Source organism: Lepidochelys olivacea (genome assembly GCF_965140295.1).
Source record: "Lepidochelys olivacea isolate rLepOli2 genome assembly, chromosome: 2".
Classification (NCBI taxonomy): domain Eukaryota; kingdom Metazoa; phylum Chordata; order Testudines; family Cheloniidae; genus Lepidochelys; species Lepidochelys olivacea.
The window spans coordinates 6,121,067-6,141,088 of record NC_140412.1 but is presented as its reverse complement, the minus strand read 5'-3'; the positions used below and the strand labels follow the sequence as shown (position 1 = coordinate 6,141,088).

General features: G+C 50.7%; 2 protein-coding genes across 3 annotated transcripts in view; one reads left to right on the top strand and one right to left on the bottom strand.

Annotated features, from left to right (window-relative positions):
• The first annotated feature begins 352 nt into the window (after positions 1-352).
• LOC311516358 (uncharacterized protein) overlaps positions 353-20,022 on the top strand; it is a 116,522-nt gene continuing 96,852 nt past the window's right edge. The window contains exons 1-2 of one of the 2 annotated variants that reach the window (XM_084620340.1): positions 353-421; positions 1,252-1,328. In XM_084620340.1, the coding sequence (XP_084476466.1) occupies positions 382-421; positions 1,252-1,328 (117 nt within the window). In that variant the 5' untranslated portion in view covers positions 353-381. Of the gene's footprint in view, positions 422-1,169; positions 1,329-20,022 lie in introns of those variants that run through there. The other variant, XR_014710390.1, reaches the window with a different exon arrangement.
• Positions 11,727-18,187, bottom strand: ARC (activity regulated cytoskeleton associated protein). Its single transcript, XM_084620339.1, has 3 exons — positions 14,827-18,187; positions 14,014-14,173; positions 11,727-13,582 (listed from the first exon to the last, which is right to left on the bottom strand). Exon 1 carries the CDS (start codon positions 17,747-17,749, stop codon positions 16,532-16,534), a length of 1,218 nt encoding a protein of 405 aa, XP_084476465.1. The 5' UTR covers positions 17,750-18,187; the 3' UTR covers positions 11,727-13,582; positions 14,014-14,173; positions 14,827-16,531.

The window sequence follows — 20,022 nt, the reverse complement described above, 5'->3', positions numbered from 1 at the left end:
TTGGTGTCTCAGGACTCGTGATCAACCTTTGATAGTGAGAGAAGCTTTGAGACGGGGAGAAAACATCAGGCATCTTCGTAAAACAAAATACAGAGCCTTCAGAAATACATACCACCCCTCAACCCTACTCAGTACAGACGCGTTTGTTTCAATCTCCCCTCCATGTCTGGCAAACCCTCCATGCACTTGTCTTTCCTACCACTTAGGCTTCGTCTATGTCCCCTTTCTCTCTCCAAACTCCCGTCGCTCACCTGGGACCGTCCTCCTCTTTCCCCGCTTCCCACGCACTCCTCAGTGCCGGAGTGAGAGAGCCTTCTCCTCTGCACCTGCAACAACCTCTTGGTATCTTTCAAGCCCATAGACTCCCCAGCTCCACTTCAAATGCCAGCTGAAAAAGTCTCTTTTCTTCCTCACAAAGACGGTAAGTTTGAATTTCTCCCTCCCTCTGCTTGTTATTTGGCTATATGGTATCTAGCGTCCATGAGCCAGTCGCTATGAAGGGTGGTGCCCAGAGATGGGTGACTTCTGGCTCACTCAGATGGGTGACTTCTGGCACCGAGCCACAGAAGGAAAGGGGACACAACCTGCCCACAGAATAACTTTGCCTCCTCGTCAGACCCCACTGACAAATTCAAAGTTGTAGGGCAAGATTTTCAAAAGCCTCTAGTCATATGGGGTGCCTCCATTTCTGGGGGCTCCAACCTGAGAGGCCTTTAAAGGGAATTCACCCTTTTCAAGCTGAACACCCCAGAAATGGATGTGCTCTAAACCACTAGTCCTGTTGCATAGCAGTTGCAAATCCCTTTCATTCCTATAATGTCTGTATCACGGGAAAGCCATTAGCTGCATTTCCATCTTGCATCAATCATTAAATCATGTTTAATAAGTACGAAAAGGAGGTGAATACGTGAAACTCAGGCTCAGAGCATCGTTTCTTCATTGAGATGTGAGAGGAGGAGACAGTGTTGCTCAGATCCAGGGAGAATCTAATGCCCTTTTTTTAGCAAAGGCAATATTAATATCGTATACGAATGTGAATATTCAGGATGGGAATCTCTGCAGACAGCAGCCCAACTGGCGCCGTAATAACCTACGTCTCGTTTCCATAGAGACTTGGGCCGTTTTTGCCAGCAGCGAAATCCTGATTGACACCTAACACCTTCTGAGAGGTAGAACCCTGGTGTCATAGAAACGGGCTCTGGATGTGCATTAAAGCCTCTCACCACAGGGCGTTGTTTTTGTTTCCCTAAGTCAATTGTGTGCCAGCAAAAGACGGACTGGATCGACAGCTCTGGAGACAGAGGGCCCATCTTTATTCCACCAAAAAGGTACAGCGCAGGAAAGGGGCCAGTGCTCGCTGGGATGATGGGAGGGGGGCGAGTGGGTGGGGAAACAGAGACGCCTGGTTGCTTTCGCTGAACAGAATTGCGTGGGGGAATCCAGACTATGTGCTGACTTCACAACGCGTGGATGGTTCTGGAGGGCTCTTCCCCATAAACAGGCAAAGATGGTCTCCTCATACCACACTGCAGTGGCTGGTCTGCTTTCATTTCCAGTGTGAACTGGATGGCGCGGCAGGGTGATTGGGAAGGGGGCCTGGGATTGTTCCATCTCTAGGTTGACAGTTCACACAGCAAATGAGTCAGACCTGAGAATCCAAACTCCCCCATGAGAGGGGCTGTGTGGGAGTGGGAGCTGCTGCCCACTCGAGATTTAGATCCAAAGTCCTGAGGGAGCCATTTCCGGATCCAGATCAGGGTAAGGGGAGGAAGGATGGGGGGAAAGAATCCATAAGGCGCCTCTTCCTGGTGGTTCTCTCTCCTGGCCCCCACATCAAACCAGCTCTCCCTCCCTCTGCCCACGTCAGTGCCCCTCGCCCACCAGCCCTCCTGCCCCAGTGGTCACCCCTGACTTCCTGCAGGGGCCTTCATTCTCTTCCCTCTGACGGGGGCAGGAAGGGAAATTGGGGGGGATGCCACATAGTCTCACTGGGCCTTTCAGAGGGTTGATAGGTAAAGGCCACCCCTTCCCCAAGCCCAGAACATTCATGAACGCCTCCTCTGCTCCCCACAGCAAAGCCTGCTCCAGCCATCGCACTGAGCTACAGGCCTCAGAGGCCCTACTCTGTGTTCTCATGGGGGGCACCACCCCCCAAGGGCTGGTGAAGGAAGGACCCCTCTGATCCCCCCCCACCCCCAAAAGGCCGGGAGATGGAGAGGAGCAAGAGTCACTGCCCCACCCCAGAAGACAGGGATGGTGAGGGGAGCAGAGAGGCTTGGCGGTGAAGGAGGTTAAATGTGGGGCTGGGTAAGAAGGAAGGTACCTGGGAAAGGTGGGGCTGGGTGGGACAGAGGGAGGAGAGGCAGTTGGCTGGGGTGACATGGATCTGGGCTGGGGTGGCGGGGGGTGCTGGGAGGGGCGGGATGAGAAGGTGCTAGGAGGACGCACGTCTGGTCCCGCAGGACAACAGGAAAGATGCCGGGAAGAGCCCAGGCTGGGGGCCAGGCCTAGCATCCAGTCCCAAAGGGAGCGGGAGACTGCAGGCACCCCGACAGAAAACACCCCTGGCTAACGGGGTGCTGCTCTTGAGGGGCAGAGTCTGTGCTGGAGCCTGTAAAGCACCAAGCTTCTAGCTGCCCCTCCCCACCAGCACTGCTCTGGTTTCCTTTGGCTCCTCTGGGGCTAGAACATGCCACGGCGGCACCTCATCCCCCCGGGACCCTTTTCCTTCCCTGCCCAGCCAGCTCCACTGGCCAGTGCAGAACGGGGGCAGGGGCACAGCTAACCACTCCCCATCCCATGCACAGAGACGCACTAGCAGGAAGCTGCATCCACACTTAGGCGATTGCAATTGTAATTGGACCCCCATTGCCCCCTTTGTTCCCCGGCGCAAGGCAGAGCTATTACCTGGCTTTTAGACAACACTCTCCAGCTCTGCCCTGGCACAAATTCCCTCCTGCTTCCCCTACAGCTCCGTAAATCTACCTAAGCCCTTGGCTCTTATTGGGTACATCCACACTGCATTGTAAACCTGGTCTCACTGCCAGGCTGACACGTCCATACTACACTACGCAGCCCTTCTAACTTGCGTCTGTGGCTTGAGCTGCATCCACAAATGACGGGGTTTGGACCCGAGTTTCAGTGATACTTGGGCTCTGATCCACCCTGCTAGCAGGGTCATAGTATGCGAGTCCGGAGTGCTTGCTGCCCTGAGTCAGACTGATTTGTGTGTGGATGGAAGGAGGGCCGTGGGCTCAAACCTGAGTCACAGCCTGGACTTAGTCTGCAGTATAGACATGCCCATTGTCTCCAGCACCCTCTTGTGGCTTCCTGATCTTCCCCCATCCCAAGTATCTTCCTTTGCCCCCAGCAGCCTCTGGCTTACGTTCAACGAGGGGCTGCCCCATTAAGTCATTGGGCTTTGGATCAGGCCCCAAACTTTCTTTCCTTCCTCCTTCTAAAATGTCCGACAGTGACCCGGTAATGAACTGAACTCAACACCACGCGAGTTCAAAACCCCACCCGGGTGACTCATCCTGCCAAGGCAGACTTAGTGCATTAACTCTTAGGCATGGATATCCTTATGACCAAGCCCTTTAAACTGCGCCTTGTGTCTAACTTGCAGCTGCCTGGATGCAAAAGATCCATTTTTCACATTTCAAAAGAGCATCATTAAGCCCCTTCCAACCTTTCCCATTCATTGCCATGTACTAGTTGGTTGTGACCCTCCACTCCAGAGGTGGCTGCATTTCAGTGGGGCTCTGTGCATATCGTTTGTGTAGGATATAATGATCCTGTGTTACTGGTGGCCTGGGAATTGATAGAGCTGTAGCTCATGAAAGCTTATGCTCAAATAAATTGGTTAGTCTCTAAGGTGCCACAAGTACTCCTTTTCTTTTTGTTTATAAGTGTGAATATGATGTAACTAGAATATGCTTCATGCAAAAGGTCTCTTGTAAGGTATCATTACAAAGCTTATAACCTACTGAATATATTCATTCTATTTGTATGAATGTCTCATTCTTGTATCTGAAACTAGGAATATGAAGTATAACTCTGAGGTCCTATTGTAATTATGCAAAGTGTGAGCCATTAATGGTGATTTAGAATCTTGATGGCTCCCATTGACTAGGACAATTGGTTGTAAATGGCTCTGTTTACTTGTAAGACTTCCTGTATACCTGTGTGCCAGCCAGTGGGTAACAAAGTCTTAGTGACATGTGACTATATCACCTGATACTGGAATCCATCTTAAACCTGGTGCTTTCCATTTAGAAGGAGGGGTGGAGACCCAGAGAGACAAAAGATTCCCGCCTTGTGCCAAATATATAAAAGGGGGTGAAACAGAACAAAGGAGCTTCCAGTCATGAGAAAACCCCTAGTTTCCATCTAAGATGTCTGCTGGAACTAACAAGGACTGTACCAGGGGAAAAGATTGGGCCCAGACTAGGAAGAAGTCCAGTCTGTGAAAGAAGCTGTCATAAATATAAAGGGAAGGGTAAACCCCTTTAAAATCCCTCCTGGCCAGGGGAAAAATCCTCTCACCTGTAAAGGGTTAAGAAACTAAAGGTAACCTCGCCGGCACCTGACCAAAATGACCAATGAGGAGACAAGATACTTTCAAAAGCTGGGAGGAGGGAGAGAAACAAAGGGTCTGTATCTGTCTGTATGCTGTTTTTGCTGGGGACAGAACAGGAATGGAGTCTTAGAACTTTTAGTAAGTAATCTAGCTAGGTATGTGTTAGATAATGATTTCTTTAAATGGCTGAGAAAATAGCTGTGCTGAATAGAATGACCATTCCTGTCTGTGTGTCTTTTTTGTAACTTAAGGTTTTGCCTAGAGGGATTCTCTATGTTTTGAATCTAATTACCCTGTAAGGTATCTACCATCCTGATTTTACAGAGGTGATTCCTTTACTTCTATTAAAAGTCTTCTTGTAAGAAAACTGAATGCTTTTTCATTGTTCTAAGATCCAAGGGTTTGGGTCTGTGGTCACCTATGCAAATTGGTGAGGATTTTTACCAAACCTTCCCCAGGAAGTGGGGTGCAAGGGTTGGGAGGATTTTGGGGGGAAAGACGTGCACAAACTACGTTTCCCAGTAAACCCAGTTAAAGTTTGGTGGTGGCAGTGGAAATTCCAAGGGCAAAGGGTAAAATTAATTTGTACCTTGGGGAAGTTTTAACCTAAGCTGGTAAAAGTAAGCTTAGGAGGTTTTTATGCAGGTCCCCACATCTGTACCCTAGAGTTCAGAGTGGGGGAGGAACCTTGACAGAAGCTTATTAGAACATCTCTGAGGGTGAGATTTTATCTGTAATCTGTTTCTTAATGTATTGGGCTTAGACTTGCACGTTTTGTTTTATTTTGCTTGGTGACTTATTTTGTTCTGTCTGTTATTACTTGGAACCACTTAAATCCTACTTTTTATACTTAATAAAATCACGTTTGTTTATTGATAAACCCAGAGTAAGTGATTAATACCTGGGGGAGCAAACAGCTCTCTATCAGTGTTATAGAGGGCAGACAATTTGAGTTTACCCTGTATAAACTTTATACATAGTAAAACAGATTCTTTTAGGGTTTGGATGCCATTGGAAAGTGGGTGTCTGGGTGCTGGAGATAGGTAGCCTGCAGCTTTGGGGGCGTTGGCCCAGACCTGGGTGTGTATTGCAGCAGGTTAGCATGTCTGGCTCAACAAGGCAGGGTTCTGGAGTCCCAAGCTGGCAGGGAAAACGGGCTCAGAGGTAAATTCAGCACATCAGGTGACAGTCCCAAGGGGATCTCTGTGACCTAACCCATCACACTCATCATAACCATCCCATTATCTGAGTGGCTCACAAACATGAGTAGTCCTTATCTTCACAACACCCCTGGGACTGGGAAGTAGAGAGGTATTAGCCCCCTCATACTAATGAGGAACAGAGACACAAGGTAGATTAAGTGACTTGCACAAGATCATAAGGGAAATGGGTGGCAGAACACAGCAAGGGAGCAGACCTGGTGCTTGGGAGACAAAAGTTATGTTCCCTACTCTGCCCCACAATTTCCCACTGACAACGTGACCTTGGGGAAATCATCCAGTTGCTCTATGCCTCAGTTTCCCATCTGGGACATGTGGGGAATTTCCCATTTGTAACATGAGGCTAATGCACGTTGTGAGGCTCAAAGCTGTAAAGGTTTGAGGTGTTCAGATACGATGGGCTGACATCAGCACCCTAGATAACTATGAATTGAACCCAACTCTCCTGGGTTCCAGCCCAGTGCCCCATCCCTTCTTACCTTCAATTCTTACATACAACACAGCACCCTACAATATTACACCTCTTCCTCCCAAGAGACACCAACAAGGGGTGTCCCATTCCAGGCAATATACCTAGTTCCTCCGACATGTGTTGTACAGAGCACCTCCCAAAAGCCAAGGCACTCTCTCCCAAGCAATGACTGGTTGTGTGTCAGAAACAGTTGGGTTTTTATGGCTTGGATTATTTGCTATTTCTCAGCAAGCTCACACAAGGTCTCCCTGCATCTTACGAGAGGGCGGCTGTTTGGTGGGTGCAGGCTGTGCTCGGTGCCGGAAGCCAGAATGCAGCTCTCGGGTGGAGGCAAGGGAATAGTTATTTTCAGTTCAGAGTTTGCCAAGGTTAATTAGAGGCTTGTTCGAATTCCCCAGACCCTAGATGTGATCCATTGAAATAGAGTCCGGTAATGGATGAATACGAGGAAATGCTAACGAAAGACACCAAGGCACTGGCCTAATAAATGTTGGGTTCACCTGCCTGTTTACTAATGAACGGGGAGAAAATGATTCCCTGTTCATATTTCTTAGCACATGTCGGAGTGTGGCCCAGTGTGGCTTAAGGATCAAGGGGGACAGAATTAAATGCCTTTCCTTGGGGCAGGCCACTCCACCTGTGCAGCAGGGACAGAGGGGTAGGGGTATAGCACCATTCAGGGAGCCAGGCTTCAGGAGTAACTTACAGTGTCCTGTGCTGGGTGGGTAATCAGTGACTAAACACACATCCTCACCTCTAGGGCACCCCCTTCTGCCCAGACTTGGCATTGCAGGGGACTTTGTCCCTCTCACCCTCTCTGGCAGGCACTTTCTCAGTCGCAGGGACCGCTCCCAGACAGCCTCTTCCCTGAATTCTCTCACTGGGTCTTTTGTGGCTCAGCCTTCTGGCCGAATCATGCAACAGTTCAGCTCCCGTCTGGGGTTCAGCTCCAAACCAAAGGTCCTTTACCCACTCCAGGGGATCAGCTCCAGTCCGAAGTCATATATTCATAGATATTAAGGTCAGAAGGGACCATTATGATCATCTAGTCTGACCTACTGCACAATGCAGGCTACAGAATCTCACCCACCCACTCCTGCAAAAAACCTCTCACCTTCTCATTCTTCCCCCTGGCCAGAGAACTGACATCTCCCTCCCCCTGGCTTCTCCCTGCTGGGCGTCTAAGTAGCACATAAACTGACCTTACACCCTACTGGGCTTCTGCCTCATTCCCTGGTCCTCAGGGCGCTGCTCCAGGCTAGGGCCCCACCACAGGAGCTAACCCTGCTCCTGCAGCTCTGCTTCTTGGCCACAGCCCATCCCAATGACTGGACCTGACTTGCCTTACAAGTCATGGGGACTAAGCCCCATCACAATGATCTTACAGCAGCTGTTAGAGATGGAAATGTCCTAATGGGTCATCTAGATGGAGGGAGGGCCTCAATCTTCATCCCCACACAAACCGGCTCGCAGTGATTTGTGACCCTCCAAGCCCATCATCCTTTGCAGCTTCAACTTTTTTTAATTTGAATAATTTATCCATCGAGCATAAAGTAATTTCAAATGATACTGTTGGGGCAGTGCTTTGTAGATGGTGTGCAGCCGTGAGGGGCGACAGGTGGTGGTGGGATGCTCGGTGTTGGGAGGAAGCTGCTAAGTGGATGGGGAGCAAGGATGGAGGCGCTTGGTGCTGCTGGGAAGGGGGTGTGGGAATTGAGAGCGCTGGATCATGTGGGGTGGAGGTGCGGCTGGTGGCTGCTGGGTGCTACCAGGTGGACGGGGGAGCTGGCTGGGATTGTGGTGGGCAGTGGATAATGGGGCTGCCGTCATGCAGGGTGCAGGTGCCAGATAGGAGGGTGTCACTGGTGGGGGCTGCTGCCGCCCTGGGGAAGGTGCAGCTCCAGGGTGGCATAGAGCTGACAGAGTGCTGAAAACAGCAGGTGCTGCGGGAACCAGGAAGCTGAGTGGAGAGGGACGAAATCACCCACCCCTCTCCCTGTTGTTATTTTGTATCGTGCCTCTCGCCTTACCCCTCTCCTCTCACCCCTCTCCTCTCTAAACTAACCATTAATAGAAAGCCAACACAAAACCAGCCACCTGAGCATTCAAGCTTTACTACAAAAATAGAGAGTTTGTTGCATGTTTCAACTGAAGGCCCAGTCATGTTGTGAGGCCCTGTCCAAGGACTGGGTGTTCTGGGTTAGCACCTGAGAACTCCTCTCCTGCCCTAGTGTCACCCAGCACTCTCCCTATGGAGGGGCAGGTGAGGCCTCTTATCTCATCTGGTGGACCCTGATTGGCTACTGCTTCCTGCCAGCCCTTCTAGTCACTGGAGGACCAAGCCTTGTTGGTTCTGACAGTACCTGAGTGACTTCTCTAGGCCGTGCTCAGTGGTCTAAACTCACTGCCCCTCTTTTCCAGGTGACACTCTCCCTTCAGGGTGGGATGTCGGGGGGCAGAAAAAGGCTGGTATACCCTGTCACAGTGACTAACAGGTTGAAGAGGATAGAAGTCACACCAACATAGACTGCCTCTAGATTCCCTGCTGAATTTGGGCTGGTATCACAATGCAGGGCAGGGTCAGAGTTAAGGCCATGATTTTAACATTGGCATGGTGTTTAAACTGGTAGCCTCACTCCACCGCTGTCTGCTGAGTGGAATTAGAACTGTTCAACTACATGTCAGCAGCCCTCTACTGCTAAGCCCTGAAGGAGATTCTCTTTTAGCTCAGATGGTAGGAAGCCTGTTTTCAACAAAGGAGAATCTGAGTTCTACCCCTACCGGGGCCACGAAATTTTGCTTTGTCAGAGTATGCAGCGTACACACTGGATGCCTGCCTGTGGCATCCCCTGGAATGGACGTGGAACAATATCATCTCCAGTGACCAGAGCAGCGAGCAGGCTAGTACGGCAGTAGTTATTGCAGCATCATAGTGGCATGATGAGTGGAGCTGTTGTAGCCTGTTGTGTCAGTAATGTAGGGTTTGGTGCCTTCCTAGTTACCCCTTGCCATACCGCAGCATAATGGCTCCGGGGAGCAGTCCCCTTCTACGCGCACCAATGCCTGATTTTGACAACAGTCAGTCAATATGATTGACAAGATTGACCATTCCAATTTCTTCATTTAAAAAACAAACAAAACAAACTAACAACAAAAAAAAACCCAACAACCCAGAGATTTTAAAAAATGCCATCCAAAAATATTCGAATAGGAAGGCCCAGATTGGAAAGGTCCCACCCACTGCGTTCTTTATGGTGTCTTGGCCAGTCAAAACCAGGGGATGAAAAGCAGGCTTGAAACAAACAGGAAACAATGGTTGTTTTCCGCTCCCTACAGGCCTGATCCAAAGCACCATTGCAGTCAGCTGAAAGACTCCCATTGACTCCAATCCAAAGCAGATCAGGCCCCAAGAAACTTCAGGAAGGGTCCTGTCCTAGTTTGGTCAAGGGTTTCAGGTTGGTTCCATGTCGATTGGACTCAATCCAGTCACAGCTTGTGAACATCCCTGGGGACTCCCTAATGACTGAGCTTGGAGCTGTAATAAGGAATTTCTTTGTTAATTGGAGGTTTAAGCCCCGTGGCTCCCCAGGGACCTGTGGGCTGCCCCAGCAGAAAATAGGTGAACAACAATGATTTGGCTGTGGTTGGATTAAAATTCAGATGGGACTGACACAAAATTGAAAACCTTGCTAATCTATAAAGCCCTCCGTGCTCCCGGCTATTGTTTATTGTTGAACTTTACGGGGAATAGATTTTTAAAAAATATTTTATTTTAACCTCCGCTAGTGTAGCTTTGTCCCCCTTTACTGGATGAGATGGTTACTGAGTAGGTGTAAGACCAACAGACAGACCCTGGTCGTTGGTAGGTAGAATTGAACCGGGGACCTCGGGAGCTTATTGCATGGGCCTCTCTGGCATGAGCGAAAAGCCAGCTGCCTGTTAGTTAAAGCTGTACCGCAGACTCATTTTCTCTCTCTCTCTTGGTGCCACTAGGTGGGACACAGAGCCACACCCAGGAGGGCTTGTCTACAATGGCACTTTACAGCGCTGCAGCTTTCTTGCGGAGGGGTGTGAAAAAACTCCTCCCTGAGCTCAGCAAGTTTCAGCGCTGTCAAGCGCCAGTGTAGACAGCGCGGGTCCCGGCGGTGGGAGCTACGCCCCTCGTGGAGGTGGTTTTTTAGGGCGCCGGGAGAGCTCTCCCAGCACTCCGCCGTGACTACACAAGCCTCATTAAAGCACTGCTGCAGCAGCCAGTGTAGACTGGCCCATAGGCATGGAGGCTGAACTAACCCTCACCCTGAAAAGAGGTCCCTCCAGGTCAGGTTTGAAGTGCAAGAGCAGTGCAGAATCTTGTGCCGTGCTATGCAGAAAGAGCGATCTCCAGCTCGGTCAGTCCAGCACATTTCAACAGCCCTAAGTTCACTTCACCTACTGGGCTAGATTCTCTTCCATGGTATGGTCCCTTTACACTGCCCTGGACCCAGTCAATGGAAAATATCCGTGTTGTAGAGAGATTTCCCAGCTGGAAAGGGCCACCATAATGGCTCTCCCCTTCTCCTCCTCGCTGCTCCCGACATAGGGCACTTGGGAAAGATGGGCATGGCTTGCGTGCTACTGGGCTCTGGCTATTCTGAGCTGCTGATCCCCTTTGGGCAGTTGCGTGTAGTTAGAGCAGCTTGGAGGCAGCCATAACTTGCCTCTGATTGGACCCAGAATTGGGAGAGGACAAAGGTGACTGTAACCAGACAAATGCCTCCCCACCCTAGATGGCTCTGCAGCATTCTGCCTCAGTTTCCCTTTCTCCCAGCACCCCTTCAATTAACTCCACCAATCCAGAGTCCTTAAAAACATCCCTCTTTGGGATCTAATTTAGTTGTATAAAATTCACAATACTCAGTCCTGGGGCTTCTCCCCAGAGAGGATCCAAGACCACTTTTCCCCGGAGCCAATCCAGACCTTCCCACTGAGACTTCCCGTGCTTTTGGCAGGCTCTGCCTGGCTGGAGTCATTTGGCCCCTGAAGTCCAAGACTCTTCTGCCACCTTCTTCTCCCTGCAGCCTGCCAGAGCTTTCAACTCTCTGCACCTTCACACTCCTGCACCCCTCTTCCTCCAGCTCTTTATAGAGAGGCTGTTAAAGGGCCAGGCCACCCTCTAATAGTGACTTAAAGCCATCTTTGTCCTGCACCTCATATCCATGCAGAGCACAAAACAAAGATCTGGGACCCCCCTTTTGATAATTAGATTGCCTGCTGCATCCAGGATGGATGCAGGATCCGCAGGGTTAAGGGGAAATATGTACTTTAAAATAGCATTTTGTTCCTGAAGACACGACAGTAGGATTGTAGGGGGTTAAATAATTTCTTCTGGGTGGGAAAATTCAGCTTTTCTCAGGCTAGCGTGTACCTCACTCTGCAGGGAACGAGGTAGGTAAAGAACGGAGAGCAAGAAGCGGAATAGTGTAAGCAGATGTTTCAGCGTTTTATTAAATAAATCTACAAAAGGCTCTTTTCTAAGAACAGACTCTGCTACAATGGCAAACAGAAGGTGGTGGTGTTCTTTTGACAGATTCCAGCGACTGACACCCTTTGGGGGAGTCAGTAACGCCAGGGTGACACATGAGGAATAAACAAGCAGATACAGTCAGAATTAGGTCAAGTTATTTCACCGTGCAAAGACCTTTGGCTTCTAACCCAATGTAGTGAATACAGTGACCTGTAATGACACCAAACAGTCACCTTTTATACAATACCGTATGAATTAATAAGATCTATAGTAAAAATAAACCTATGTAGCAGCTTTGTCAGAGTTAAATGTAAAATTGCCTGACAAAATGATACAGTAGTTGAATTCTGTTTCGGTTCAACAGACACAACACACACCAACTCACGCATGTCAGTCTGCCCTGGGACAGAAATACTATCAGTCCTTTCAAGAAGAGCTGGTTATATAAACCAGGGTGCTACAAGTAAAGCTCCAATCTGCTAGGAGCAACCAGTGAAATAAAACCAGTACCAGAGATCCAGTTCTGCATACTCCAAAAGGTCAGGTGAAAAAACTCCCAGGGCCAAAAGGTGCCATGGCTTGGTTAGCTTCATTTATTTAACAAAGTGAGAATAAATGTTCAGGAAAAGAAAATGCCCAAAGACAATGGCAGTGGATATTGAGGGTCCCTGAAAAAGCCTTCGCACTGAACACTGCAAAACAGAAAGGATTTTTACCCTTGTGGTCTACCTAGCTGCCAGCTTCCTGTGGCATCCACATAATCTGGTCCCCGGGCATTTTTGCTGACTGATCATTGGAGTATGCATCAGATATCATCAGTTCGGTCAAATGTAACAAAATGCTGCAGAATTTGGTTATTGGGATTGATTTGGTTGCTCAGCGCACATATACACACACACACACACGGAACGGGTGGATTTGGAAGAAATAAGAACCGACCCGACCCTTCACCCGACACATGAACCAAAACTTTCTTGATGTTCAAAAAAGTTGGGTCAATTTCACTAGCATGATTGTTTTTCACACCCCATTACACTTCCTGGTTCTGGCCGGAAAGAAAAGCACCAAAGTAGCACAAGAAACCCACTTCTTGCGGTAATTCTGGCCCATCCAGAAGCAGGAAGTGTCTATTATCTCACAAGAGGGTCTGTTCTTGTGAGTTGGCCGGCCCAGCTGTGCAGACTCACATTGTTCAGACAAGCATCTGGCTTCCAGGATGCTTTTCTGAACCTCCAAAGCTACTGAGGTTTGACCATGGCTACCTGCGTGAAACTAAACTACCCACACTTAGGTCAAATGCGTTAAAACATTAACAGCCAGGAGGGTTCGCGGCCCGCTTGGATCTGTCGTTTTCGGCAAATTGAATCAGAGCAGGATTTCAGTTCACAACCAAGGATCGATTCTTTCCTCCAGGCCCCATCAGCCTCCAATTCCCTGGGTTCAGTTACGCCTAAATCAGCAGCGAGTATTGTGCAGTTATAGCGCAACTCCAGCATTCCTGCTGTCCCCAAAGTCCAAGGACCAGCTTGTTTCTTCATGCCTACTTTTGCCTTTCCGTCTATACAGAGCTTGGTCTACTGAGCGTGGCCCAGCTTTGACCAGCGCCATCCCTGTCGTTTTTTCTGCTCAGCGGCTGTAGCTCCCTCTTTGATGCTTCATCGCCGTGTCTTTCAAGCCACTCTTTCATCCCATCACCTCTTTCTCTGGCAGAAGGCTCTTCTGGGAGTGCTGAGGTCTCCCGTTCTTCCCAATGGAAACAGCGGCTCTCGGCCGTACAGAAAGAAGCTCAGCAACAGTAGCAGCAATCCCTAAAAGCAACACCAAGCAGGATTAAGTGGAGGGTGCAGGATGGAGCAGGGGCTGGAGGGAGGGAATACTTTCAGGGCTAGGACACCAGGGTGGAGCCTGGGCTCTGGGACCCTGCGGGCTGGGAGGGTCCCAGAACTCGGGCTCCAACCCCAGCCTGGACGTCTACGCAGCCCCGCAGCTCCAGTAGACTAGCCCGGGCCAGCCGTGGGGTTTTCTTTGCTGTGTAAACATACCCCAGGTGGCCTGGGTCAGACCCTGATGGCTGCTTGGTGGCCTGAATGTCATAAGCAGAAGACAAGGCTGTGATGCCCACTCCCCCTCTCAGGAATAAACTCCTCTGGGTGGTGCATGCAATGGCATCGAGCACCCTTCAGCACTTGGCATCAGACCCTTTAGGAGGTTCGGAAAGGTCTGGCTGAGCACTAATTACCTGGTCTGGGTGTTTCCCTCAGGACTGCAGATGAGGCACACGGTGGCTTTGACTTCGGACATCCGCTCCCCCTTGCTGAACCCTTGGAATTTAAGCCTCTTTTCTTCTGTGCTAGGAGCAGTGTGAAATGAATTCTTCAGAGGAGGGTCCAAGTGAGTCACTGTAACAGAGTAGATAATACACGTGAGCCACAGTGACAGATACTACTTTGCATTGACACTCTGTCATCCATTCCCACAGATCTCAGCTTGCTAGTGTAAAGATCCCCCTTCTGCACTGACATTCAGTCACAGCCAAGCAAAGATGTCTCAGCAGCAAGGAAAGAACGCTTGCTCTCTGACCCAGACATGGGCAAAGTCCCCGGTCCTGAGACTCAACTCATGCTGTGTAGGTTACTATCCCCAGGACTTGAACTTGGAACCTCTTAGTCTAGAGGCAGTCGCTTATTCAGCTGTGCTAAAGAGGGAGCTGGTAGGTTGCTTAGCTAGCAGGAGGAGTCATCATCCCTGTTTTAAATGTCCCACCCCTCCCCTCGGGACATTATCCCACAGTTCAATGCATTTCATTTCCCTTTGCTCAATCCGCTCCCATTACTCTGAGTTATTGTACCTGCTTGGGCCATGCTATGCGATCGCCATCCCTCTCTCTGGCGTTACACGCTTCAGCGGCGCACCTAAGTTTAGGGGCCGAGGTCAGTCTTGGCGCAACACCCCTGGCTTCATTGCTGTGGGACCCACACACCCCTGGGCTGAGTTAGCTCCTATGACACCTGCCTTAACACTTGCTAATTGCAGAGTGGGGAAGTTGTCTTACCTTCAGCCTCTGGGAAGGAGTCGCACCCAAAGGCTTTCAGAGCCACCGGGGCAGCTGCGGAGTCCCAGGGAAATTCCAGCTACTACTTGTAGTTTCTCTCTTCCTCTCACGTGCTGATGCTGCCTGTTAGGTGATGGATGCTATGCAGTTGCTGAAGTGCAACCGTCAGTGGTGTGGGGCACTGTTGTTAGCACACCCCCAGTAAAGCCTTCCTCAGTACGTTAGACAGGCCTGAAGATCAAGAAGGTCCAAACGTCCTGTCTCAAAGGTCTCAAACGTCCCATCTTCATGCTTTAGTCAAAGTGCAGTCAGTTCTGGTCTTTGATATTTAACGTGGAAAAGTAGCACAGAGCCCAATTTCAGCTCCATCTAGTACCAGCTTGCAGAACGAAGGGGCTGGTTTAGAAAGTTCATCAGTTTTAGACAAAGTTCATCCATCAGACTCCTCACACCTAGGACATCAGACCTTCCAAAAGCAATGTGTCTGTAGATCTGCCATCAAGGAGTCTTCTTTGCAAGCAGGGTCTGGGACCCAACACGTGTAGCACCTCTTAACTTTGTTTCTGATTTCCTGTGGCAAAGTTCCACAGAAATGGACTTCTGATGTCCTATTGTACTGGCATCTCCAATGGAGGGGCCTTGCTTTGCTGCTTGGGGGATATTTGCTCTGAGTTCAGGGTGTGTTTGTTTGATTTAAAAAAAAGAATAGGAATTTACCCCTGTACAACGTTGGTGCCTTGTCTGATTGCCCCATCTCACAACCCCAAAGTAGAAAGATCTCTGGCTTATCCCCATTCATCTGCCTGGTCCTGAATCTTAGCTAGAGAAGACTAATGCAGCAAGGAACAAAGGTTTAGTTGTGCCCAGTTTAGTGGTGAAACAGCACGTGCTGAATTGCCACCAGGAGGGATGGTGGGAAGCAAGTTTGGGCTTCCCTCTCCATGGTAGCAGCGGACATGGGATGAAATTTCCCTTGTTGCTGCAACGGCCTGTTGGCATGGGTCACCCACGGGGAGAGAAGGAGCTGAGAAAGGGAGAGAACCCCTGGGAGGAAAAATGAGAGCAGGTGCCGGGTGAGATACAATGTCAGGTGGTAAAATTAATCAAACCCCTTAAAGTTGCCATTTGCAAGTTCTAGGCTCACTTCGAAACCATTATGAACTTTAAAAAAGTTTCTGCCCTGAAGCTTTGGTGGGAGGTTGCGAAGGAAGCAGAAGCCAGTGGCTTCTTCTTGGGATGGACAAAGTCCCGTCAGTATGACAGAGACAGGCAAGTGTCAAAACAAGGATGTTCCACTGAGGAAGGGGGCCCCTCTCCAGAGGATACGAGACTGGTGGGTAGGTGGGAACTCTTGGTCAATAGCTGCACCTGTTTGAAGTCCTTGCAAGGCGCCAGCATAGGGTGGCTGCCTCTGCAGAGGGGAACAGTCTAGCTACTCCAGGAGTATCATAAAACTGTCCACCCCACAGTGGTTAAAATAGTATCCTCAGACTCGCACCATCCCTGTCACATGACTCGGGTGAGGCGGGCAGCTACGTTCTCACGTGGCCCATCCGTAAACAAAGTTCATTCCTCTGCCGAGGGCCACTGGACTGAGTCCAGCCATGACTGGTCACAGCCAGAACCTCTCGCTAAGGAGAAGCTTCCTAAATCAGCCCCCTCCACACCTTTGTATAATACAGGCCAATCCCATAGTTATACTAGCTCATATCACCGTAGTTGGTGGGCTAGGGGGCTCGGGTTGCGTCTCATCGCTGGCAATGGGACTAGCTGTGGTTGAAGGTGTCAAGCTATCAGCTGAGTCCCCTGGCTGATGCTCTGGGGTTCTCTGGGGGGTCGGCTCTTCTGACTGGTCGAAGTCACTTAGGACTTCCTTCCCCCTCTGGATCAACTGCTCCAAGGTCTTGGGCAAGGGGTGACTCAGGAAGTGCTTGAATTTGGGCCGGAGGGTGCCTACCACATACTGGATAATCTCCTCCTCCTCTGCATCAGTGTAGAGTGTCTGATACAGGTCTCTCTTACGCCAGAGGAACTCATCCAGGGGTTCCCCCTGCTTCTGGGGTAGATCCAGCTCCCGTTTGATGGCGTCCCTGGTCAAAGTGCCCTCGCTGTACTGCAGGAACTCCTTCTTGAACTCCACCCAGTTCTTGACCGAGTCCTGCTTATACTCCCACCACTTTTTAGCTGGGCCGTTCATGTGGTTTTGGATCTGAGAAAGCCAGTACTCCTCAGTCCCTCCCACCTGCTTCAGATATTCCTCCAAGTGGCTCAAGAACTCCCGGGGGTCCTCGAAGATCTGGGTCTCCACCGGGGAGGCCGGAGCGTCCTCCGGGGCAGTGATCCACTGGTAGGAGTCATGGGGCTGGGGCATGCTAGTTATCTCCCCGGGAGAAGGAGTCAGTGCGTACATCTGGCTCATGTCAAGGGCGTAATCATAAATCTCCCCGTCATTGCTCCTGCCCTCCGGGCCTCCCACCCCGACAGAGACAGTCTGCCTGGCATGGTCCGCGGGGCCATATTTACCCCCCATAGACTCCAACCGGTCTGCCCATTTCTCCAGGCGGAAGAACACCTCCCTCCAGACATTCATCTCCCTTTTAACCCACCTCTCCAGGTGGGCAATGGTCTCCTGGCATCTGGCCAGGCAGGCCTTGATGGACTTTTTCCACCTCTGGTTGTCCGTGGATGGGACATGGTCCTCCAGGTTATTCTCTAGCTTCCCCACTGATTTCTGCAAGCCTTTCAGCTCCCTCTCCACCTGCTTGGACACCTCCGTGAGGAGGTGCCGGTGGGTCCTCCTGACGTGCTCCAGCATCTCAGTCCTGCACTTCCCTATCTGCAGGATCACGTTGGGCTTATTGGCTACTCCGCGATGCCCCGGGAAGGTGTGGACGCTCCCATTGGTGATGCTATCCAGCTGCATGGTTCCTGTGGCGTGGGCAGGCTAAACCAAGCAGCAATGCAACAGACCTAGAGGTAAAACCCTAGTGGTTACCCCGGGCTTTTAATTTAGTGACACTCCCGCCCTGCTTTTAAATCCTCTCCCGAAAGGCACACACCACCCCCTCTTGCCTCCCCAAGTACGTCTCACACAAACACAACCGAGTCAGATATCACCCCAAGGAGAGCTGTCCAGTCCCCTTTGCAGCCAGACGGAGTCGGTGGCAAATCCGTTCAGGCCGTTCCCAGCGTGCTGGTCCCACGTGCCTAGGGCGATGTTGTCAGGCAGCGAGCGCCTGGGAAAGAGAGGGCGTCCCGGCCTGGGATCTCCCACCGTGCGCCGTGTCTGCTGTCCTCTTCCGGAGTGTGGGATCTTGATCAGCCGAGAGTTCCCTCTGCCGAAACACACACACAGCTAGAAGCTGCTGGCTAATATCCTAGCGATTTCTCCTTTGCCTTCCAAACTGCTGCTAACTTCGAGCGCCAGGCGAAAGCGACACAGAGCTCTATTGCTTCCCGGTCGGAATTGCTCCTGTCTCAGGCATTCCCTTGTACTTATACCTCGCACAGCTCCCCATGTGGGTGGCTCCCTGCCTCTTCCTCCACTCGCAGCTCCGCGCTCATTGGAGGAGAGCGGGCCCGGTGGCTGTGGCAACCCAAATCTTGGCAGCACTCCCTTTGCTTCCCGCCCCCTCGCGCACACCCCCAGCCTCAGCGCTGAGAAGCACTTGAAAGGTTCTGGAGACAGTTGGATGGATGGATGAGTAATCCCACCTTCTGCCTTTCAACTCCCAGAAAGCACTTATTCATCGCTCAACTATTTACTCAGCCAGGTCATCATTAGCATGCTTCCCCCAGCGGCGCTCACAGAGGGGGGGAAACGCATATGAATTCAGTGTGTCACACCAAGCCAGCCGCCCACAGTCCCCCGCACACCCCCTGCATACACACAGGCAATTGTTGGAAATTGTGATAATTCAGCAGAAAGGAGAAAGGGGAAGGAGCGGAGTGGACAGAGTCACTCGGATTCAAATGAAAACACTCCAGAATTTCTAAAGCTCTGGGAGGTGGAAGTTGTACCAGTCATTTAATGACACCAGGCCAACTGCTATCTTAGGGATGGTTGTGATGGAGGGAGGGAGGGAGGGAAAGAGGGAGAGGAGGGGGGAAATCTCATCTAGGTTTTCCACCAAATTAAATCCGCCCATCCAAAGTGCGTTCCTTACTAAGCTTGAATCAGATGCTTTAATTGCTCTGCCAGCCCACAGACATAGCTGAAGCTGCATTTGTTCTTGGCAAGGCAGGAAAGACAACCATAAAAGGAGATCAGGGCCTTATATAACCAATGGATAAAGGATTCCCTTCCAGAGAGAGTTCCCTTCCGGAAAGCCGTCATACGGATAGAGGAGTGGTAGGGTGGGTGCGTGTGTCTTCTCGTCCCAAGGAGGAAGGAGCTGTCCTCAGTCGCTTACTCAGAGGGTTCTCAGTGTTATGTAATAAGGTGGCTCATACTGGTCCCCAGTGGATGTCTCCCCCTTACACTCTGGGCAGCATGCCAGCCATGCCAAGGCAGTGTCCGCACCAGGCTATTTGCCAAGCGTCTCCTACCGTCAATAGTGCTGGTTCAGCTCTGATTCTGGCAGGGAGTGCGGGAGCCTGAGCGTGGACAGGATGTCAGCAGTTGCCAGCGTTTTAACGACCCCCTGCTCAGAGGAGAGCCAGCTGATACAGTGGTTCAAAGGCTGGTGGCCTCTGGTGCTCTCACAGGAGCTGTGGTGGCAATGTGTAGACAAAGCCATAGTGGCCGAGGTCAAGCCACACAACTCTCAGCGGGTGTCTGGTGCACCCTCCTCTCCTGGCATGTTATGATGTAACATGCCATGGACCTAGGGTGCTTCTCCTCCTCCCTTGGTCCCATAGTAGCAGGTATCCCACTGCTAGACTCACCAGCTGCCTTCTAGGCCCCTCTGGCCATGGGACCGATATCCCAGGGATCCTGCCTTAAACCTCCCTGGCTGATAAACGGCTAGTCTCAGGGATTTCATGGAAATTAGAGAAGAAAAAGAACAATCCCGCATGGGCAGCACTGGGTCATTCCCTAGAGGACAGTCTTAGGTGTTTTATCCAGCCCACATCCAATGTAGTGAGTTAAGTGAGTGAATCGGATTATGAACCCAGTTTTCAGGTGTCTTGCTTTGCATGCCCAGTCACCACAGTTGTGCACGTGAATTGGGGAACTGCTTGCACAACTGCAGC